This window comes from Nicotiana tabacum, chromosome 23 (assembly GCF_000715075.1).
Source record: "Nicotiana tabacum cultivar K326 chromosome 23, ASM71507v2, whole genome shotgun sequence".
NCBI lineage: Eukaryota > Viridiplantae > Streptophyta > Magnoliopsida > Solanales > Solanaceae > Nicotiana > Nicotiana tabacum.
In genome coordinates this window covers 90,110,159-90,135,312 of record NC_134102.1, presented here as the reverse complement: position 1 = coordinate 90,135,312, position 25,154 = coordinate 90,110,159, and the positions used below count along the sequence as shown (strand labels likewise).

At 38.9% G+C, this 25,154-nt stretch overlaps 2 protein-coding genes across 2 annotated transcripts; both read right to left on the bottom strand.

Annotated features, from left to right (window-relative positions):
* Positions 1–13,700: 13,700 nt before the first annotated feature.
* LOC142177264 (uncharacterized) lies at positions 13,701–14,720 on the bottom strand. Its single transcript, XM_075245736.1, has 3 exons — positions 14,106–14,720; positions 13,972–14,015; positions 13,701–13,776 (listed from the first exon to the last, which is right to left on the bottom strand). Exons 1-3 carry the CDS (start codon positions 14,718–14,720, stop codon positions 13,701–13,703), a joined length of 735 nt encoding a protein of 244 aa, XP_075101837.1.
* A 9-nt stretch (positions 14,721–14,729) lies between these two features.
* Positions 14,730–16,396, bottom strand: LOC142177263 (uncharacterized). The gene is made up of 2 exons (XM_075245735.1): positions 16,129–16,396; positions 14,730–15,484 (listed from the first exon to the last, which is right to left on the bottom strand). Exons 1-2 carry the CDS (start codon positions 16,394–16,396, stop codon positions 14,730–14,732), a joined length of 1,023 nt encoding a protein of 340 aa, XP_075101836.1.
* Positions 16,397–25,154: the final 8,758 nt, after the last annotated feature.

Below are 25,154 nucleotides of genomic sequence, written 5' to 3'. Positions count from 1 at the left end.
TCAGAAATATAATGGAGTGTTTGTGGTAGATGTAGAACACCATATAATTTTATTTACCCGAAAAACGGATAGAGTTGAATTTATACGTAGTTCTAAGGATATGTGATATAGCTTAATACAAGTTGTAAGGATAAAAGAAAATATCAAATATGGACTGCAGAGAATGTAAAATAAACAAATTTGTAAAGAAGACGAATTTTAGGACTAAGCAAGATGGATCAGTTTTTTTAGACTTAAAAGAGTAACTCTTGAATATAAGAGAATATGGTGCTTGAATTACAATGTGAGCTCTATCTGAAAACTGCCCCCATACAGAAATGATAACCCTCCCTCTTTATAGTAGAGAGATCTTACTTTAAATATAATTAAAAATACTCAGTGGGAAGTCCATGATAAATCAGCTTTTCTACAATTCTTGCCAAGATTCTCTCCTATAGTGGGATTGCAACGGCTTTTATCTGTGATCTCGATCTTGACTCGAGCTCTCGATCTTGGCTTGAGCTCGATCCAGACTCGAGCTCTCGATCTTGGCTTAAGCTCGATTCTGACTCGCACCCTTGAATTGATTCAGAGTCAATGTTGGTCGGTCTCTGGATCATAAGCTTGATAGCTTTACTTTGCATCATAGTTCGATTTGGATTCGAGCTTGATAATGATATCGAACTCGACATTGATCGGCCCCTCGGGTTCGAAGCTTGTTTGTACCATCTTCGGAACCCATCTCGAAGTCTCACTTCGATCGCTTATCTGTCGAACTCGATCAGACGTACGAAGGTCGAAATCTATTTCGACTGTATACAGATAGTCCCCTCGTTTCTCAGGAAGAATGTGGTGAGAAACGATGTGATTTTTTAACGGCTCGATGGGATTATAAACTGACGTTTCCATCGGACTCGATCATGACGCACGTAATAGTTGTCCCGTCGATTTAGTCTTTCAAGGCATTTAATGCATGTCAGACGGTGGTCGGCAACCGCTGATACTTAACCGCCATCGCTTAAACCTATAAATAACCCTTTCTTTCATCATTTACCACTTTTACATCTCCAATCTTCCAAATTTCCTAAGTTCCTTTTCGTATTCTTTGACTTGCCCGCAAATCTGTGATTTCTCTTTGCAAAAAGCCCCTTTTCAATTTTACTAAATCTTTGTCACTTTCTTCTATTCCTCACCTTTGAATTCTAAAATGGCAAAAATATCACAAACCATTCCTCAGAAAGAGAAGGCTTCATCTTCACAATGTGCCGCCGATGAGACACCGGCAGAACCACGGCCTGAGGAGTGCGTTCCCGAGGCATGTGTTCTTACTTCTGATTTTAAGGTCGATAAAGGCTCATTGGTCCCGGGCCGATGTGAGCCAGTATCAAGGTACATGTGTTCGATAACCGAGAAGCACCTCAAACAGCTAAAGAAAGATTGCAATTGGGATAAAAAAGAAATAATAATTCCTACTTCTGACGAAGATATCACCACTTACGTGAAAGGGTATTTGAATGTGTATACTTGCCCTTTCACGTTAGGTCCCCTCGATTCCGTTATTATTGACTTTTGCTGTCAATACCAAATAACCCTAGGCCATGTCCATCCTTATTTTTGGCGGATAGTTATCTTGATCTGATACTTTGTGAACAAAATCGAGGGGATGCCGTTCACCCTCGACCATCTTATCCGATTATACCATCCTCGACTTTTTCGAGGAGGGTTAATAAAACTTCAGCGTCGGGCTACCAAGGCTCTGTTCTCGAGCATTGATGATGACAGGGATCGGGGTTGGATGGGCAGGTTCATTCGAGTGAGGACTTCGGACCTGATTCTGACCGAAAAGATGCCCTTTCCCGAGGAGTGGAATATGAAACGCAAGTGTGATCCTGCTGTTACTTCCTTTTATTTTATTTTTTCATTTCTTTTCTCATCGATACTCTTCTTTTTGTGATGCAGCGGTTTTCTGGATGCCCGGAGCAGTTTTCGATCTCCAGAACTGGGTATGAGCTCTTGTTTCGACCTCCACATACGCCGAGCGCTCATGGCGTGATTTGTCAAAGGGTCGATGGGAGGCCAAAAATCATAGTAAGCCCCTTTCTCATACTCTTTGATAATTTGAACGAGATGCTTTCCAAATATTTTAATAAAGTTTTCCATATGCAGGTTTGGGAAAAGATGCGGTTTTGAGGCCTTTGTCCAATGAGGAAGAAACTTTGGCCTTCGTCCCAAAGTCGGTGAAGGAAAATAAAAGGAAAAGAGCCTTCGTTCCCGAAGATCCAAAACCGAAAAAGAGGACGGATCATAAGCCGAACAATAATACCATTCCTTTGACCATGGAATTAGTTCTGCATCTAAGGGATGAAGACGAAGAATAAGAAGAATAAGAAGAAGAAGAAAACGATGGGTCCGCGGTAGCGACCCGAACGAAGAGAACCACCGATGACCCATCGGCAGCTAGATCGATGATGCTTCATGAGGCTCCGCCTCGAACTGAGGATATACCAGAGAAAGATTCGGGCGGAATCCCTAAATTATCGGAGATTGAAGACGCATCCCATTAGAGCCAACGAATGGGGGATATGTCTGAAAGAGCCCCTCTTGAATCCCTTCGAACCGAAGAGAATGCTCCAAGTAATTCATTTGGGGAAGCAGCAATCGAAGATTCGCCCACCTTCCCTGCTTTTTCCGTAGGGGTGATTCGGGAAGCCCAAGCTTTGGGGGCCCTCGATCTAGATAGGCCTCATGATGGAGAGGATCCTTTTCGTGACCTGTTTACCGGTATCGAGGACGTTGCTGATAATAGTGATGAATCGGATCTTTCTCACGGGGTGCCGCAGGCTTTGAATCAGGTAAGCCTTAAAATTATTTTGTCGGTACTACCTTTATGTTTACTTTTCGTTTCTGACTTTGTTTCTTGTTTTTTGCAGGAAGTGGCAGTTCATCGAGAAGCATGTTCTCGGTCCAAAAACGAGCTGCGTCGATACGAGGCCGACCTTCAACGGGTTACTGAGGAGAGGAACTCCCTAAAGCTTCTCTTAGGGCAAAGGGAAAAGGAAATAAAAGACCTCCGAGCTGAGTTAGCCAAGGCTTACTGAGATCAGACCGATGTGTCTGAGCAGGTAATGATACTTTAAAAAGGCTATGGGCTTGATACCGTAACGATGACTAATTTTTCGGTCTCACAGTTGCAGCAAAAAATTGAGATGATCGGGAAGCTTCGTGAGGAGGTCGATATGATAAAAGCGGAGTCTTTGCAGTGGAAAGAAGGTATGGACCACTTTGCTGCAGAGAAAGAAACTGCTCGAGCCCAGTTATCATCGGCCGAAACCCAACTTCAAAGAATGAAGGAAAAAGGCTTGGTTCAAGCAAGAAGAATAGAGGAGCTCGAGGCTCGGTTGGCCTCTGTACTTGCTAAGGCCGAATCTAATGCCGAAAAGGCAAAGACCGATGCGGATGCACTCGTGGCCGTATATCGGGCCGATGCTGAAACTGCCCAGGTCCAAGTAAGAGAGGCAGCCGAGACCGTCGATACTCGAGTACATTGGGTCGCTGAACTTGCTGAGTGTCGATCTCGGAGGGAAACCCTCGAGGAGATCCATGATTGTGGTTTCGACCTCGCTGAAGAGATAAAAAAGGCCAAAGAACTTGAAGCCGATACTGAAGCCTTGGTTTCCGATGATGATGATGATGATGATGGGAGTAAGAGCGGATCCGAGAATGGTGGGGAGGGGGGGGGGCGATAGAGAAGAGACCGCTCCTGGGGATGATCAGGAAGCTTAGTCCTTAATTTTTACGTTGTAATCAATCATGCAAACAATTTTGTATATACAAATATCCCATTTTTTGCCGACTTGCTTCTGTTTTGTTTCCTGTCTTATGAAGACTTTATTCGCGCCTTATGAATGTTTTCACAAGGATTTAAACAACTTAATCAAATTTGGACTTCATAGCCTCTATAACCGAGCGAGCGCTTACTCAAACTTGAAGTGATGTAGCCCTTAGGCTTATTAGTTGAGTCAATGATTCGAACTCGAAGTAATGTAGCCCGTAGGCATAATGGTCGAGTGAGTGCTTGCTAGAACTCAAAATAACAGTAGCCCGTAGGCTTAGTCGTCGAGTGAATGATTCGAACTCGAAGTAATGTAGCCCATAGGCATAATGGTCGAGTGAGTGTTTGCTCGAACTCGAAATAAAAGTAGACAGTAGGCTTAGTCATCGAGTGAATGATTTGAACTTGAAGTAATGTAGCCCATAGGCATAATGGTCGAGTGAGTGTTTGCTCGAACTTGAAATAAAAGTAGCCCGTAGGCTTAGTAGTCGAGTGAATGATTCGAACTCGAAGTAATGTAGCCCGTAGGCGTAATGGTCGAGTGAGTGTTTGCTCGAACTTGAAATAAAAGTAGCCCGTAGGCTTAGTAGTCGAGTGAATGATTCGAACTCAGAAGTAATGTAGCCCGTAAGCATAATAGTCGAGTGAGTGCTTGCTCGAAATCAAAATAAAATAGCCCGTAGGCTTAGTCATCGAGTAATGATTCAAACTCGAAGTAATGTACCCCGTAGGCATAATGGTAGAGTGAGTGTTTGCTCGAACTCGAAATAAAAGTAGCCCGTAGGCTTAGTCGTCGAGTGAATGATTCGAACTATAAGTAATGTAGTCCGTAGGCGTAATGGTCGAGTGAGTGTTTGCTCGAACTCAAAATAAAAGTAGCCCGTAGGCTTAGTAGTCGAGTGAATGATTTGAACTCGAAGTAATGTAGCCCGTAGGCATAATGGTCAAGTGAGTGTTTGCTTGAACTCAAAATAAAAGTAGCCCGTAGGCTTAGTAGTCGAGTGAATGATTCGAACTTGAAGTAATGTAGCCCGTAGGCGTAATGGTCGAGTGAGTTCTTGCTCGAACTTGAAATAAAAGTATCTCGTAGGCTTAGTCGTCGAGTGAATGATTTGAACTCGAAGTAATGTATCCCGTAGGCGTAATGGTCGAGTGAGTGTTTGCTCTATCTCGAAATAAAAGTAGCCCGTAGGCTTAGTCGTCGAGTGAATGATTCGAACTCGAAGTAATGTAGCCCGTAGGCATAATGGTCGAGTGAGTGTTTGCTCGAACTCGAAATAAAAGTAGACAGTAGGCTTAGTCGTCGAGTGAATGATTCGAGCTTGAAGTAATGTAGCCCGTAGGCGTAATGGTCGAGTGAGTGTGTACTCGAACTCAAAATAAAAGTAGCCCATAGGCTTAGTCGTCGATTTTATCTTAACTCTGTTTGCATAATAAATCTCCAAATAGAGAAATTTTTCTTGGATATAAGATATCGATAAAGAGGAGAACTGTCTTTGCAAGTCATTATACATGTGTTCATGTTTCGCGTCTGGGTTCGGGCCAACTACATGAGCATGGTTCGTTTTAACCATTTGGCTCTTACAACTTTTCCTATTGGAACCTTGTTGTTGCGAAATAACTTTGTTGCATCAGAACTTGATATATTTGAGGGCTAATGCCCCCCCCCCAGTATTCGAGGTCAATTGTAAAGAGGCCTTGGATACTGTTGTAAGTGCATCACGATCATTGGTTGCCTCATTACAAATCTTGCTGAAAAACCCATTTTGGATAAAACCGGTCTAAGGGAAAAAGAGTGCAACACGTGCTTTCAGACCTAGGGCTTCGTATTGAAGGATCCATCTTAGCTCCTGATCGGACTTCTGCAAGGGTTATTTTTGAAATGTAAATGAATATGGGAGGGTCGTACCTTAGCAGTAGTATCGTTTTAGATGTGACACATTCCAATTGCTTGATAGTTCTTTTCTGTTTATAATGTCGAGCTTGTATGACCCCTTTCTGCCGTTCTTGAGAACCTGATATGGTCCTTCCCAGTTCGATCCTAGCTTTCCTTCGTTCAGGTTCCGGGTATTGAGGGTGACTTTTCTTAGCACTAAGTCCCCGGGCTTGAAATGGTGGAGCTTGGTTCTTCGATTATAGTATCTTTCGATTCGTTGCTTTTGGGCGGCGAATTGGACGAGAGCAGTTTCTCGTTTTTCGTCCGATAATTCGAGGCTAGTGTTCATAGCCTCGTTATTTTGTAGTTCTGTTGTGTATCAAAATCTGGCACTGGGTTCACCAACTTCGACGGGTATCATAGCTTTGGACCCATATACTAAGAAGAACGGGGTTGCCCCCGTACTAAATTTTGACGTTGTTCGATATGACCAAAGGACTTCGGGTAGGATTTCTCTCCATTTTCCTTTAGCGTCGTTCAGCCTCTTCTTTAGGTTTTGAATGATAGTTTTGTTCGTTGATTTGGCATGTCCATTCCCACTGGGGTGATACGGTGTTGATAATATCCTTCTTATTTTGTGATCTTCGAAGAATTTCATCACTTTGCTACCAACAAATTGTTTCCCATTGTCACACACTATTTCGGCGGGTATCCCGAATCGACATACGATATGATCCCAGATAAAGTCTATAACCTCTCTCTCTTACTTTTATCGAATGCCTGTGCTTCAACCCATTTAGAGAAATAGTCAGTCATAAATAAAATAAATTTAGCTTTACCTGGGGTCGATGGCAGAGTGCCGACCATATCCATTCCTCATTTCATGAATGGACATGGGGATAAGACTGAGTGAAGTTGCTCCCTGGGTTGATGGATTATTGGTGCAAACCTTTGATATTTGTCACATTTTCGAACAAATTCCTTCGCATCTTTGCCCATATCGATCCAATAATACCCTGCCCTGATTATTTTTCGGACTAGTGGATCTGCACCGGAGTGATTCCCACAAGTGCCCTCGTGCACCTCACGTAGGATGTAATCTGTATCTCCTGGACCTAAGCATACTGCCAATGGTCCATCGAATGTCCTTCGGTATAGAGTTCCATCTGAAGCCAACGTGAATCGAGCAGCTTTAGTCCGTAGGGCCCTTGAATCTTTAGGGTCCGATGGGAGCTTTCCATTCTTTAAGTATTCAATATACTTATTTCTCCAATCCCGGGTTAAGCTGGTAGAATTTATCTCGGCATGACCTTTTTCGATCACGGATCTCGAGAGTTGAACGACAGTCCCCGAGCTCAAGTCACCTTCCTCGACCGATGAACCCAAATTCACAAGTGCATCAACCTCACTATTTTGCTCTCGTGTAACATGCTGTAAAGTCCATTGTTTGAAATGGTGCAAAGTGACATGTAATTTGTCCAAATACCTTTGCATTCTATCTTCTCGAACTTCGAAGGTTTTGTTTACTTGACTTACCACCAGTAAAGAGTCACATTTATCTTCAATGACTTCTGCTCCCAAGTTTTTAGCTAGCTCAAGACCTGCAATCATGGCCTCATACTCGGCCTCGTTGTTAGTCAACCTGGTAGTTTTAATAGATTGCCTAATAGTGTTACCCGTGGGTGGCTTTAAAACTATGCCTAGCCCGGACCCCTTCACATTCGAAGCCCCGTTCGTAAAAAGGGTCCATACCCTCGTTGACGTACCCGATTTCAACAAGAGTTCTTTTTCGATTTCGGGTACGAGTGTTGGCGTGAAATCGGCCACAAAGTCTGCTAAAATTTGAGACTTGATGGTCGTGCGGGGTTAATATTCGATATAGTACCCACTGAGTTCGACGGCCCATTTGGCCAATCGGCCTGATAGTTTGGGCTTATGCAAAATATTACGAAGCGGGTAAGTGGTTAATACGCATATGGGGTGACATTGAAAGTACGGTCTTAACTTTCTAGAGGCACTTATCAGTGCAAGTGCCAATTTTTCTAGGTGCGGATATCTAGTTTCTGCTTCACCCAAGGTCCGACTTATATAATAAATGGGAAATTGCGTACCTTGCTCGTCTCGAACTAGGACACCGCTTACTGCGATTACCGATACCGCCAAGTACAAGCAAAGTTTTTCGTCTGTTTTTGGAGTGTGAAGTAGTGGTGGGCTCGATAGATATCGTTTTAGTTTCTCTAATGCCTGTTGGCATTCCGGGGTCTAAGAGAAATCGTTCTTCTTTTTGAGTAGAGAGAAAAATTTGTGACTTCGATCTGATGATCTCGAAATGAATCAGCCTAAAGCTGCAATCCATCCCGTTATCCTTTGTACAACTTTCACGCTGTCCACGATGGTGATGTCTTCAATGGCCTTGATTTTGTCGGGGTTAATCTCGATTCCCCGATTTGACACAATGAAGCCGAGGAACTTGCCTGAACCGACCCCGAAAGCATATTTTTCGGGGTTGAGCTTCATGTCGTAATTCCTCAAAATCTCGAACGTTTCCTGTAAATGGGTCAAATGGTCCTATGCGCGCAGGGACTTAACTAGCATGTCATCAATATAAACTTCCATTGATTTACCTATTTGTTCTTCGAACATTTTATTTACTAGGCGTTGGTAAGTAGCCCCTGCATTTTTTAGCCCGAAGGGCATCACATTATAACAATATGTTCCATATTTGGTGACAAATGAAGTTTTTTCCTGGTCCTCTGGGCTCATCTGGATTTGATTATACCCGGAATAGGCATCGAGAAAAGTGAGGATCTCGTGGCCGGCCGTGGCATCGATCATGCGATCGATGTTGGGCAGCGGAAAGGAATCTTTGGGGCATGCTTTGTTCAAATCCTTATAGTCCACGCACATTCTAAGTTTGTTCCCCTTTTTAGGCACTACAACTACATTGGCTAACCATTCGGGATATTTCACCTCCCGAATGGACCCTATCTTGAGAAGTTTGGTTACCTCGTCCTTTATGAATGCGTGCTTTTCCTCGGACTGGGGTCTTCTCTTTTGCTTCACCGGTGTGAACCTATGGTCCAAGCTTAGCCGATGCGTAGTTATGTCCGGTGGGATCCCTATTATATCTAAATGGGACCAGGCAAAACAATCAATGTTATCGATAAGAAATTGAATATGTTTCTCCTTGAGTTCGGGGCTCAACCCCGTTCCTAGGTATACCTTCCGTTCGGGCCATTGCTCGATTAGTGTGACTTGCTCCAGTTCCTCAATCATTGATTTGGTGGTGTCAGAGTCATCGGGAATCACGAAGGATCGATGGATCCTTTGATCATCACATTCTTCGATCTTTTGGTTATCTAGTTGGGTCAAATCTGATGTCTGTGATTGCTATTTGGTATCTCGTTCCCCTTCCGAGCCTGATCCCTTTACTGGAGAAAGTGAGGATATTGGTTTCGCTTCCTCGACGGCGAATATTTCTCTTGCGGCTGGTTATTCTCCGTATATTGTTTTGACCCCTCTCAATGTTGGGAATTTGAGGATCGGGTGTAGGGTCGAAGGTACAACTCTCATGTTGTGGATCCATGGCCTCCCGAAAAGGGCGTTGTATCTCATGTCGCCTTTGATCACTTGGAACTTCGTTTCTTGGATGGTTCCGGCCACGTTTATTGGTAGAATTATCTCGTCTTTGGTGGTTTCACATGCCATATTGAATCTGTGTAGAACCAGGGTTGCGAGTACGATCTGGTCCTGCAGGCCGAGCTGTTCTACGACCTTCAATCTGATGATGTTGGTAGAGCTACCTGGATCAATCAACACACGCTTAACTTTAGTTTTATTCATGAGTACGGATATTACCAGTGCATCGTTATGAGGTTGTATGATTCCTTCTGCATCTTCATCATTGAAGGACAAAGTTCCTATAGGTGTGTAATCTTGAGTTCGAGATCGCTTTTCTCTCACAATCGATGTCTTAGTGCGTTTAAGCACTGGTCCCTGGGGGATATTGGCGCCGCCGATGATCATGTGAATGACGTGTTGTGGTTCTTCTTGTTCATTTTTCTTGCCGAAATCCCTATTTTTAAAATGGTTCTTCGCCCTATCGATCAAAAATTCTCGAAGGTGCCCTTTGTTGAATAACCGGGCTACTTCCTCTCTTAGTTTCCTGCAATCTTCCGTTCTGTGGCCATGGGTGCCATGATATTCGCACATTTGATTGGGATTCCTCTGAGCAGGATCGGTATGCATGGGTCGAGGCCATTTAGTATCTTTGATGTGTCCGATAGCCGAAACGATGGCAGATGCATCAATGCTGAAGTTATATTCCGATAGTCGAGGTGCTTCCTTAGATCCGGTAGGCCTATCGAACCTACTTATGTTCATCAGCCCCCGGGACCCTTGACCTCGATCACTTCTTTTGTTATTTTGCCCAAGGTTATGTCTTGATTCACTGACTTTGTGGCTTCCGTTTTACGGTTGGTATCGATCCTCGATCAGACCTCATTCTCGATTAGTATCCCTTCGAACAGCGGGTTCAGACCCCAATTGATCATCTTCGACCCTAATTTTTGACTGGTACCGATTGTGCATGTCGGCCCACGTGATGGATGGGTATTTGATCAGGTTATGCTTTAATCACCGTGAAGCCGTCGAACTTCGTTCGTTCAAACCTTGAGTGAAAGCCTGAACAGCCCAATCGTCTGTGGCTGGTAGAAAGTCCATTCGTTCCATTTAAAAACGAGATACGAACTCCCTCAACATCTCGTTATCCTTATGTCTTACCTTGAAGAGGTCCGATTTCCTTGATGTTACTTTTATGGCGCCGGTATGTGCTTTCACAAAAGAATCTGCTAACATGGCGAATGAGTCGATGGAATTTGGTGGTAGGTTGTGATACCAAATCATTGCCCCCTTCGAGAGGGTCTCTCCGAATATTTTCAACAACACAGATTCGATTTCATCGTCTTCTAAATCATTGCCCTTGATGGCACATATGTAAGAAGTGACGTGCTCGTTGGGATCGGTCGTTCCATTATATTTGGGAATTTCGGGCATACAGAATATTTTGGGGATTGGTTTCGGAGCTGCACTCGAGGGAAAAGGTTTTTGCACGAATTTGTTTGAATCTAACCCTTTTATTATTGGTGGATCTCCCGGGATCTAATCGACCATAGAGTTATAAGTTTCTACTTTTTTATGGTTGGCTTCGACTCGCTTTGCGAGTTCCTCGAGCAATTTAGCAATTTCAAGAGTAGTCCCCGATTCTTGCTCATTTGACTTCACTATGGATGGCCCCGTTCTGTGGGTAATTTTTCAAGGTGGATTGGGCTCCGGCCTGCTTTGTAGCTAGGTTTGGCTCTGCAACTGAGCTATTGCTTCCTGTTGGGCATGCAACATTTCGAAAATCATACGCAAGCTAACGCTGTTTTTCTCGACGTTATGGGTATCTCGAGCTGTAGACCGAGTACCGCCATGGATGCTATTATCGGGTTTAACATGTAATGTTCGCCTCAATGGCTACATGAGAATTAATATCTATTGGCACTCCAATTCGAGCTCCAATGGCATTTACAAGTGGTCTTTCAGTACTGGGTGTCAAGTTGTTGTTTTCGTCTTGAAGGCCGGCTCCGTTGTCGATTGGTGAAACCATTTGATTGGTTGTTAGTCGTAGCTAATCCGAAATTCAAGATATTTTCGGAAATAAGCGCAAAACACAATGGCGTGTTTTTTCAGATTCGTATCAAATAACCACTGTTATCCTTAGCCCCACGGTGGGCGCCAAACTGTTTACCCGAAAATCGAATAGAGTTGAATTTATACGTAGTTCAAATGATATGTGATATAGCTTAATACAAGTCGTAAGGATAACATGAAATATCAAATATGGACTGCAGAGAATGTAAAATAAACAAATTTATAAAGAAGACGATTTTAGGACTAAGCAAGATGGAGTAGTTTTTTTAGACTTAGAAGAGTAACTCTTGAATATAAGAGGATATGGTGCTTGAATTACAATGTGAGCTCTATCTGAAAACTGCCCCCATACAGAAATGATAACCCTCCCTCTTTATAGTAGAGAGATCTTACTTTAAATATAATTTAAAATACTCAGTGGGAAGTCCATGATAAATCAGTTTTTTCACAATTCCTGCCAATATTCTCTCCTCTAGTGGGATTGCAACGGCTTTTGTTTGTGAGCTCGATCTTGACTCGAGCTCTCGATCTTGGCTTGAGCTCGATCCAGACTCGAGCTCTCGATCTTGGCTTAAGCTCGATTCTGACTCGGACCCTTGAATTGATTCGGAGTCAATGTTGGTCGGTCTCTGGATCATAAGCTTGATAGCTTTACTTTGCATCATAGTTCGATTTGGATTCGAGCTTGATAATGATATCGAACTCGACATTGATTGGCCCCTCAGGTTCGAAGCTTGTTTGTACCATCTTCGGTACCCATCTCGAAGTCTCACTTCGATCGCTTATCTGTCGAACTCGATTAGACGTACGAAGGCCGGAACCTATTTCGACCGTATACAAATTTCTTACTCCCCATTAGAGAAGCTAGCTACAAAAGAGAAGCTCCGTTTATGTTGCTACATAAGTGACTTAGAAAAAGATAGAAGGGGAACGTTCAAACTTCCTAGGGGCGTTTCCTTGTTATGAAATCAATCTATCTAAGCAAAATCAACTTATTTACACATTAAAATTTCGTACTACTGCTCCTTGTCCCATTTCTAAGAGTTAAAAGAAATATTTCTCTAAATTGTCTTGATAGCAGAGTTGACTATGCATATCTCATATATGCAAATCAACCCAATTTTCATGACCCAACCAAAAAAACCTTGAGTCATCAACAAGAAGAACCCGAGTCAAGTAATCAGCCGTGTTTTATAATCCCTATGTCATCTGCCCATAGAGAAAGCAATGCTAAATCTTAATAATAGTAAACTGTTCTTTATCCGAAAAGAAAAGATAATAATAAGTATTTATAAATATTACGAACATTATCCATAAAGAAAGGAAAATTGTACGAAAAGCACTCCATATTATCTTCGAGCTAGGTAGCCTTAGGTAGGAACGGTCGTGGAACCAGAACTGCGAAATACCAAAATAGAGAATAGAAAGGATGGAAAGAAATCAAAGGAAAGGTGTATGGTCTTAAGATATGGAAAATATGGACAGGAAGAAGTAAAACATCAAATTTCTTCCGCCGATCAACTTTCTAGTAGGCATATGCAGCACATTAGAGAAAAATAGTGCATGAACTTGTTGGAATGAATTTAAATACTTCTTACGTAAGGGGCCCCACCTGCTAGCTGGTTATAGACGATTTATGTATTGGTTCATGGTCTATATTTTTTTTTCTTCCATACACATCCTTTTAAAGTCCAGCATGCTACTAGAAAAAAGTGTTCAGTACTTTTTTCCTGCCGCAAGTGGATCAGAAAAGTAGAAAAACTATGGCTTGTTTGTAAGTCTCCGATTTTTCACATTCAACATACATTACACTATCTAAAGAGGGCAATGAGCTCAATTCCAACTGCAGGTTTAGTTGGGGTGGTGATTCCACCAGAGCCATAACCATTTTTAGGTAACCAAAAGGATTTGAAACCTTCTGGGATATTGTTGAATCTCTTATTTTTTATTTAATACTAACTGGATTTAGGTACTCGTGTAGCATTAGTTTCTTTCACGATGTATTGATCTCCATTCAAATAATTGTAAATGCCTACACATAAAAAATCATAAGGAAAGAAAATGACGTCAAGAAGAATGGGGGAGAAACACGCAATTTGAAGGAAAAAAAATCAGAAAAATGGAAAAAATAAATTTCATGGGAAGCAGAGGTGGACCCAGGATTTGAGTATGACGGGGACACCATTGTCATTAGAATGAATTACCCAAAGCCAATAAACGAATACATATAAACTCTATGGTAGACCAGTAAATAAGCAGCACAATCCACTATATAATATAAACTTGCTAAGCAAAAAACTAAAATAAAGTAAGAAGAGCTTACACTTTGATTTCATCAGACTCCCCCATTGACCCGCGAACACAAACTTCGATTTCATCTGACTCCCCAATTGATCTGCGAAAACAAATTATAAAATAAGCATTCAAAGAAAATAAACAACTTCCTGCACATCCTTGCGCACACATGGACTAAACTGGAATAAACTTTAAAATATAAAACAAGCTTAGTGACCTTAATAGTAATTCCTCACATACTAATAGTAATATCTACTGTTGTCCAAAAAAGAGAACTAAAGAAGGCACAATTTACATCAAAATACAAACTTCAATGTTATAGAATATCTTTAACTGATACTAATATAACAAAAGTACATCATCCACTTATACTTGAACTCGATGCATTTTCATACTCTGAAAGCGGTCAATAATAGCATCATTACTTACATTTGTAAATACTTCTTTTTCAAAGTAACAAACTAAACAATCACTTAAAAATGCATCACCAATACTATTACGCAATTCATCTTTGATGTACTTCATGGATGAGAATGCTCTTTCTACCGTTGCAGTCGCGACAGGTAAAATTAGAGTCAACTTCACAAGTAAATAAACAAGTGAATATTTCTCCACAAGATTTTTCTCAACCAACGCTTTTGCCAAATCACCAATTCCTTTCAAATCCGAGAATCTAGGGTCACCATGTTGCATGTGCAATATGAAAGTGTCAAGTTGGTGACTAAGATCTTGAAGCTTCAATTCGCCAAACTCATCTGGATAATACTTGGCCAATATTATTATTCTTTCTTTATCAAAATTAGCAAACGAATTAGCCGGATTCAAGCTAGCCATACCAAGAAGCAAGTTACCACTAACAACATCAAAACGACTGTTAAGCTCCTGAAGTTGCAAATCAATCACCGTATAAAAAAGGTTAACACGTAAGTGATGTGAATAAGTAACACTAGAAGGCCTACGCTTCGACTTTCCAGGAATATAGAATTCTTCCATATTGGGCACCAAAATGTCATGTTTGGTACAAAACAAATAGACTTCATCCATTAATGATTCTCATCCTTCATCTCTTATTTGTTGCAACCTTTTCTTTGTAAGGTCAAGAAATATCATAGCATTGATAATATCTTGCTCTTTCTTCTGTAAAGCTTTACTCAGATCGTTCGACATCAACAATACCTTCAACATCAAGTGAAGCATGAACACAAATTCAAATGAATTGATTTTACTCAAAAAAGCTTCTGCTTGCAATCTATCATTAGCCTTTTGACCTTCATATTCAATCACCCCAAGCACATGAACAATAGATGCAAATAAAATAACAAAGTTATATAATATTTTACAATGTGATCCCCAACGAGTGTCACCTAGCCTTTGAAGCCCTTGCTCTTGATTTAATCCTTTCTCACTTTGAACTTCACCACTCTCTAGCAATTTCTCCAATAATTCGGCATGATGATCCCGAAGTTGATCTCTACGTTTAAAGGATGCTCCAATCACATTCAACACATTAGCAACTATAACAAAGAAAGTTTCCACTTCCTTATATTTTTTAGCAATCGCTACAAGCGTCAACTGTAATTGATGAGCAAAACAATGAATGCAATATGCCGAAGGAGTTTCTTGCAAAATTAAAGCTTTAAGACCATTCATTTTTCCTTTCATATTACTAGCTCTATCATAGCCTTGTCGACGTATTTTGGATGGACTTAATGAGTGTTTCATAAGCAAAGAGAGTATTGCTTCCTTCAACGACTTTGCAGAGGTATCATGAACACGAATAAGACCAATAAATGGCTCGTTCACTTGGCCTTTTTGTCAACAAACCGCAAAGTAAGGGCCATTTGTTCATGGTGTGAAGTATCCTTGGACTCATCAACTAATATCCCGAAATAATCCCTATCCAAATCACTGATTATAACTTTCACGATTTCTTGTGCACAAGCACTCACAATGCCCTTTTGAATTTTTGGCGTAGTCATCATATCATTTTTCGGAGCATGTTTTAATATGACTCTATCTACTTCAGGGAGCCTCTTTGCAAGCCATTCCAAAAGCCCTAGAAAAAGGCCTTTGTTTTTTGAAGAATCACTTTCATCATGACTTCGAAAAGACAATCCAAAATGCAAGAGAAACCTTGCAACATCGATTGATGCATTTAAACGAATTCGGTGCTCATTTCTTTATTTCTCAGATTGCTTATCAAAAGCAACTTGAATTGATTAGGATTGATTTGATAAGTCTAGCATCTTGTTGAAACACTTGTGGTGGAGGCTATTTACTTGACCAACATATAAAGCAAGTCTTTCCGAAGCTTTATTCCAAGCCTTAAAGCCCGTTTTCGTGAAAGAGTCACCCGTGCTTTCATGAACATAATCATTTTTGAATAAATAACAACATAAATAAAATGCAGCATCTTTCTTCACACTATACTCCAACCATCTAGAATACGAACCTTTAAACCAACCCGGACTAAATTGGCGCATTTTATTCCCGAATGAAGGTGCAGAAAATTTATGATCAACTGGTTGGCAAGGTCCATTTTGAATGTAGTGTCTTCTTATTTCATCCCGTATTCTAAGACTATATTTATCAATAGGAACTCTCTCTCCAGGGTCGGAATTGAGTAATTTCTCATCAAACTCATCTATAAGATGAGAGGAATTGTTTCTAAGATTAGAACTTGGTTGAGAAGAATTAAACTTCATCAAAAAGACGTCCATCTCAATTCACAAGAACAATAACTTCCTACAAAAAATGAGTTCAATAAATTTAAGAGTCTATCAAGAATACTAACAAACACAATATCAATAAAGAAATCGCACCCCTTAATTTGCTTCTTTTTGTATAGCAAGAATGATAAACTTAAACTCTACAAGAATCTGACAAACAAAATATAGAACTTGTGGGTAAAAGAAAATTGAAAACTTACTGAATACTAATGCTACAACTCTACAAAAATCTGACAAATTTTTAACAGAAAGAGAAGCCAGTCTTAAAGTTTAACAACAAAAGTACGAGACCATTAAATTTCAGAGAAACTCAACCTAAACAAAATTATTTGGATAATAGATTTGGGGTTTACCAAGAATGCCTTGGGGATTCTTGAACCAAAAATTTTAAACCTAAATAAAATCATAAAATCCATCCCCAATTCTCCATGCTCTTACAATTTATAAATAAAAATTAAGTTTCAAAGTAAGAGAAGCACTAACCAGAGATTCGATACCCATTACTTTTTCAAAGAAATGAGAGGAATTGAGATTGAGGAGGAATGGTTCTCTATTTTGGAGTGAGGAGTGATGGCTAAGGACTGAGTTTGACGGAGGGGAGCTTCTGCGTTTGATCGAGGAAGAACTGAAGAAAGGTTTAGGGATTTAATGTTTTTGGGGCTTTTGATTGGTATAGGATTTTGTAGAAGAATTAAATAATAAAATTGACTATTATGTATAACTATTAAAATATAATTAAATTGAGAAAAGGTATAATAAAAAATTATAAATTAGTCAAATGTTGACTAGTGATTAATAAATAGTACTATTGTACTAGTATATAATTGATTATTCCAGTTATAAAAAGTGAAAGAAACTAAATATAAGTATTTGTAGAAAAGGGGTTTCGAACCCCCGTAGCAAAAGAAACAGAACTAACACGCAGAGGCGGACCATTGCTCCAAGCAAAATTTCATTTATAATGGGGCCAACAAAAATATTTAAGGGGTCCCCAAAGTATACACAACTATATATACAATATATATACAGGATTTTTATCGAGGTTAACGGATTCACGTGACCTCTCAAGGCCTAGTATAGGTCCACCTCAGATGGGAAGGGAAACATAGAGAGAACCGAAGGAGAATAAAAGGCGGCGGAGGGATATTTTAAAGCTACCCATGAAGATGACATTGGTGAAGACAACGGGAGAAGGCAAATAGAGCAAAGAAGAAGAATTAAAAGTGAAAATCAAAGGCATGAAACATGACTATAACCACATACCAAACAGAACAACAAGGATTAAATAAAATATAAAAGAGAAAATCAACAGTAAGAGACTTCAAAATCAAAAAGAGAAAACAAAAAATATAGTATGGGCTAGGGCTGTTGAAAATCGAACCGAAACCGTTAACCGAATCGAACCGATGGCTTATTGGCTTATTGGTATCGGATTATCGGGGTAACAGATGGTGAACGAATTGAAATTTTATAATTAATGGCTTAATGGTTTGGGGGCAGATTACTCAATTTTCTTATCGAGTAAACCGTTAACTCGTTAAGAATTTGTATATTTACACTTTTACCTATATGTATATAAAGTACTATTGAAACCCTAAATGGCTAAATCCCTAATTTCTATTTTCTAATTCTGAATTGTCTGCAGCCACCCGAGGCAGAGAAGTCGTTATTCTCGTCTCTCTCTTGAACTGAGAACTGAGAAGTTGAAAATCGAAATCTGAATAATTGATATGTGTATGTCTGTATGAGTAGTCTTGATGGTATTAAAAATTTGGTTAATTCGTGTATGACAGTATGAATAGTCTTGAAGACTCTTCAATTCAAAAATACTGTTTGGTTAGATCTTAGATGATATTAAAAATTTGGTGTTGATTTAAAACTGTTTGGTATTGATTGAATGATTGTTCAAAAAATTTCTATTTGGTTTAACCGATAAGTCGCCCGATAATTGGTAATCTGATACCAATCTGCCCGTTGTCTTATTGAATGGCTAGCAGATTACTATATTTATAATCCGATAACTGTTAAGCCAAACCGTTAAGCGTAATTATCTACTCGATCCGCCCGATAAGCAACCCTAGTGTGGGCTAACCTCATCGGAAAGTGATCCGACTATGAGCCTGTTTAGATTAGCTGATTTGAAGTAGCCGATAAGCATTATGTGTTGGAAAGTACTTTTAAGTGCTGAAATTGATTTAGTAAATAAGCAGTTACATATTTGGATACAAGTGCTGAAATTGATAATAAGCTGCTGCAGTATTTGATAAAAATGTGACGATAAGCTTTTTTTTTGTTAAAATGGCTTAAATAACCTTAAAATTGTTTACACTTATAAGGGCTTAATTTCTTCAACGTTTTAGATTCTAGATCGATTCAAATAAAAAATATTTTATTTGTCATTGTATTTTAAATACAACTGTGCTAAGATAAAATAATTTTTATGATAAATATAGTTTATTTTATGATAATCATATAATCATAAGTTATAATAATTAATAAATTGACAAAAGTTTCTTAGTAAAAAATAAACCTAAATAGGACAAAATATTTGAAGAGAAACAAACATTGTTTTCATCACCACAATACTTAGAAAGCAATACACCAAAAAATTGATATGTCATCATTTATTACATATAGTTCAAAGATGAATACACAATTACATTGATATAAATATGCAAAGGAATAGAGGATTTGCTTATCTTAAATAGTCAATGAGAATTGTAGAATTGAGGGGGGGGGGGATTAGGTTGAAAAAAAATACTTGAGGCAGTGATTATCGATGTAAGAGTTTTGTTCTAAAAGGAATATTTTAAGGATAAAATAATAAAAATTTTGGTCAAACTTAAAGTGCTTATAAGCTAAAAATTCATAAGCTGAGGGTGACCAGCTTATGGTTTTTGGCTTATTTTTTACTTATAAGCATTTGACTTGTAACCACTTTTAACTTTACCAAACGCGTAGATAAGCCGGAAAGTGTTTATAAGCTAGTTTGACTTGCTTATAAGCTTAGCCAAACAACCTTCGTGTAGAGTAAAGAAGAGAGAAAATATTCAAGTGAGAGAAAGGGACAGAAACAGAAACACAAATAAAAGAACGGGAAATAGAAGAAAATATTCCCAGATGTCTACACAAATACAATGGCTGCTAAGACGTGTCAGCAAAATGAAGAAATGAAGGGCTAAAATGGAAGACAAAAATGCCAAATGCCCATAAAAACTATTATAATATCTAAGTTATCCTTGTACGTACCCTTGTTCGTACACTTAACTCTCATTTCTATATATTAGTAATTTGCTAAAATGAAAATAAGAACCAAAAGCTTGGCCCTAATACTATTCTCTTTATCCCATTATAGATAACATTATTACCATTTGAGTATCAAAAAATATTTACCCTTAAAATTGGATAACAATTAAACTTATAATGTGGATTTAAAAATATATGATTTCACTTAATACCAATTGATAAATATGAAGATTAATGATAGAATTATACAATAAAGTAAAGCAAACCAGTGTTAGAATGAAACTCAGTCCTTGAGTTTGGACACCCTTGAACTGGTTAATACAAGAATTATGAAAGTATAACAAGCTGAATAACAATGGTGAGAACAATAAAGAGAATTATATTGCTTTTTTTGTCTGTCAAAACGTGTCCTACAAATGATTAGAACTCTCTTTATATTGTAGAGGGGTTCCACTTATGGTACAATTCTAATTACAGAAAGAAACCCCATGATTAGCTAATTAACCGTTTCTGATTCGATCCGTTCCGAGATTCACGCCTTGATCCTCGACCAGTCTCCGAAATTTACGCCATGATCCTTGGTCAACCACAAATATCTTGCCTTTCTGTTTTTATGCTATCTTTGATCTTGCTCGATGTCTGCCTCATTTGGTTTCGATCGCTACTAGCTTCGATCTCGACAGGTACCTCGGTTCTGAGCTCGGTATCTTATTCTCGTGATATGGCCTATTCCATTACGAGACCGTCATTCGATGCAACCTCTCGATTTTAGGTCAAACAGTAAAATTGGGTAGGCCTGGTTTTACCCGTATACAAAAAGCTTTTTGATTAATAATGATTTTGTATAGGCTTCTGCGATCATGGTTTTCTTGGACACTTTTTGCACTTTTTAGTATTTTACAAATAAGTATTCCCTCTAATGCAAAAACAAGAGTCGGGTTTAAAGAAGAAGGTTAACAAGTGAGTTTATTTATCGATTTCTTGCATATCCAAAAGGTACACAGAAATACTATGAATCACAAATGTTTTAATTAAAGATATTATACTCTCCATTTCATTTTATACGGTAGTGTTTGACTAGACACACAATTTGAGAAAGAAAAGAAGACTTTTGGAATATACCAAAAACCTAGAATAGACAAAAAAAAAAGTGTCAAATAAAATATCACGACGTAAATCCCATTGGTCGATCCAAACTGATTACTTTTTGTATCCTTAATAAAATAGATGTCCCACGTGTCTCACTCATGAAACTTTCCTTATCGGTAGTTTACGTTCGTCACACCTCCTTTTGCGGGATGATATTATCGGAAATAGTTTCTCTATTCTTCCAGGGGTAGGGGTAAGGCTGCGTATATCTTACCCTCCCCACACCCCACTTATAAAAAATTACTAGGTTTGTTGTTTGTTGTTGTAAAGTGATATTATTTTAAAAGAGGATTATTTATTATTTTGGGAGTCGCTACTCGGAATTGAGTTTTGGTGTTTCGAGTCACCTTCTATCGAATCTCTAGTTAATAAAAATCGAGTAAGAAATTCTGTTGACCGAGAAGGTGTGAAGCACTCTCCAAATACCATGGTTCTAGCATGGTCACTTACTTAACTGTATTTGGCCTTAAATCAATTTTTAAATAAACTTGTGTTTGTTGGGAGCGTGTTTTGCCTATAGTCCGCTCATTATAACTTGATTAATAGAACTTATTTGAAAATGTTTTAAGCAAGTCATGCGAACGGGTCCTCGTTTTTTATGAACGTGTACATAAACAAGATAAAATAATAATAATAATAATTATTATTATTATTTTGGGTCAAGTCACGTGAAAGCGTCCTTACCACTTTTATTAAATGTTATGACTAATGTCACGTGACGTGTACACCATCAAAAATGATATTTGATTATATTATGCTTAAAGATTCACTAACGCTTTGGAATTGACGGTATTTAATTTTTGGAAGACAGTATTTATAGATAAAAGATGAGCAGCTTGTAGCTTTATTGCTTAGGCCTGGAGAATAAGTCACTTGGCCCAAAATCTAACTTGACAGTATATACTCAAACTTAAATATTCATGGCCCAGTAGACTAAGGTTCTACCCCTCAGTTTTAATTTATGTGAACATATTTTCTTTTTAGTCCGTTCCAAAATAAATAACCATTTTTCATATTTAGAAACAATGTACCTTTATGCAATGATTTATAGTTACACAAAATAAATGTGCCTCATTTTACGTCACAAGTTCAAAAGTCTTGTGCCTTTTCTTAAACTCTGTATCCAGTCAAATGGGTTCACGTAAATTAAATAATTTCACAATAAACAATTTACAAAAAAGATTATTTTGTTAGATTCAATAAGTATAAACCCATACGCAGGTTAAAAAGAAAATCATGAGACAAATACAAAATGAAACTGTCACATTAGCAAATCAAGACTTAACAGCAAAGAATTTACCATGGAACATGTTAATCAAACTACATTAAATAATAAGTCCAAACATAACTAAAAGCCAAGAGAAAGTTTGGACCTTTATGCAAAACTTCCACTAAAAGAGTCTCCAAGAACGGATACAATTGATCAAACTAACGACAAATGAGCATAAGCGAAGAAGAACGGCAGAAGCTAGTAAATGAAGCTCCAACGAAATCCTCGACTATCGACTCTACTGTGTGTGAAAAGGGGCTGTTTTGATGCAGATTTGTAGCTGGTTTTTCAGTGCTTTAATGGTGGAAATGGTGAGCCTACATAGCTAGTTTTTGAAGCGATTCTCATGGTGTTTCAAGGCAGTTTTTGGAATGTTTCGCACCTGGTTTCTGCTGCATTTTTGGGGTGCTTTTCGGGGCTATTTAACTGGTGGTGGCTGGTTTGAGGTGGTTCTGTAGCTGGTGTTAGAGATGAATTTTGGGGCTGCTTTTCGTGAGGAAGAAGAAGAACGAGTGCGGGTCTTTTTGTGTGTTGTGCGGCGGCTATCTTTTGAGCTTTATCACGAGTGAAAATGGAGAGCATGATAGTATTATAGGTGGTTAGTTTCCTACATGGTTCATGAAGCTAAAGGAGCTGCTCGGTTATTTATCTAAATGTTGGCTTAAGCAAGCTTGTTTTGATGATTGAAAAAGGAACTCAAGCATGAACCAGGTTCATACACAGTATACATAAACACGGGCAGATTCGAGCACAAGGCATGCACGTAAAGAATATAAGCTTAAGTGGATATATTTGATATCTCCTGAACGAAAATATTGCATAAGTGATAAGGAGAAGACTCCTTACTCGAAGAGAACTCTATCCTAGATAAGGGAGGAGTTAAAAGTTGAAGATAACTAAAACTCTTCCACCAAGAAAGAGTAAAGCATTAGACTTCTAGTTATTTCCTATTCTACTAACTTTATATATTGCAGAATGTTCTCATTTTACAGGTACGCACAAACACAGAAGTTAAACGTAAGTTGAGAGCAAAATAGCAAGGCATTTTGCAAGCAATTCTTGTGTGATTCAAGTGTGCGAACCTGAAGCTACATAAACCAGATAGAAGAACTAGTTACAAATGTCTGTATTTTATTCTAGTTTCATTGTAGTAGGGCTTTTGAGTTGTACCTTTCAGCTTTATCTAGAAGCAATTGTACTAGGTACTCTGAGTGTTGAATTAAAGTTAGAGTTAACTTGAAGCCGTCGCAACAACTAGAGGCTGGTTGCCACAAAAGGGTTAGATATAATCCTTAGGTTTACAAAGAGTTTTGTAAATGCTGTTTTTGGCTCAGTGATTTAGTAAAGTATTGGAAATAATCCTACTCGGTAATAGGTCGTGATTTTCTCACCTTTTAAGCCAGATATTTTCCACATAAAAATACTTATGTTCTTTACTTTCCGCATTTATTATTCCGCTACAGTAGTATAAGGAACACATAGAAGAACCAGGTCCTTCTATAATCTATGCACGCAAAAAATTAGACTCCACATAAATCACCCCCATCTTGTGTGGTATTGAAGTACAAAACATCAATTGGTATCAGAGCAGGTTATCCTTGAAGAGGCTTACATCTTAGGAGAAGATCAACATGAGTGCACCACCTGAAAACTGGGAAGGGCAATCCACTGCTAGGCCACCACTCTTTAATGGCCAGTACTACTCTTGGTGAAAAAATAAGATGAAAGATCACATTATAAGAGAGGACTATGAGCTATGTGATATTGTCACTGATGGTCCACTGGCTACCTTGAAGAACAATGTTGAAGGAGTAGATATGCCAAAGACAAGAGCGGATTACACTGCTGAGGACTTGAAGAAGTTGGAGAAGAATACTAAAGCCAAGAAATGGCTTGTTTGTGGACTTGGTCCAGATGAGTAGAACAGAATCCAAAGCTGTGCCACTGTTAAAGAAATTTGGGACACAGTGCAAGTGGCTCACGAAGAAACATCTCAGGTGAAGAGATCGAGAGGAACTATATTGTACTCTTAGTATGAGAGCTTTGATATGAAGGAATGAGAAACCATTCAAGAAATGTACACAAGGTTCACTACACCGACAAATTAGCTAAAATCTCTTAGAAGGATTATTCCTGGAGAAGATAGAGTCAAGAAGATACTGACTAGGATTTTGCCTATCGCTTGGAAGAGAAAAATCAATGCCATCCAGGAATAAAAGAATATTGCAACTCTCCCATTGGATGAATTAATTGGAAATCTTACTGCCTATGAACTTAGGAGACAAACCATGAAAATGAATGTACCTAAGAAGGAAAGGAGCTTGGCACTCGGAATCACTAAAGGTTCTGATCTGGAAGAGGATGAAATGGCTATGATCACTAAGGACATCAAGAAGTACCTGAGGAGAGGAAATGGTTCTTCAAAAAGTGAAAGATATAGCAAGTCAAATGCTCCTGAGAAGTAAACCAATGATGGTTGCTACAGGTGTGAAAAGACTGCTCACCACATCAAGAACTGTCCTTTGTGGAAAATTGAATGGAAGAAGGAAAGAGCTGAATGAAGGAACAGGAAGAAGGAACGGGTTCAATCTAAGAAAAGCAACAACGAAGGATCAACCAAGACTATGGTCGCTACTTGGGGAGAAAGCTCAGATGAAAGCTCAGATGATGATGATGAGGTTGAACGAGCACTTATGGCCATTGAAGAATCTGATGAAGAAGTTGAGGTAAGTGTCCTTCATCTCAAAGATAAGATTAAGTTTTTGTCTAAAGAAAGGTTATCTGAGTAACTACTGGAGCTAATTGATGAATCTGAGGATGTAAATGACAAAAAAGAATAACTGTCTAAAGAATGTGTGATTTTGAAGGCCAGAAGCAAAAACTTGGAACTTAGGGTTAGTGAAACTGTAAGTGAAAATAATGTGTTGAAGAACCAGGTTTATGCACTTGACTCAATTGTCCTACAGCTTAGATCTGAAAATCTAAAATTGAAACTAGGAACAAGTAAACATACAGTTGATCACACACAACTCACTTTAGATGAAAATATAAGAAAAATGAAGGATGAGTTGTACAAGAGAGATG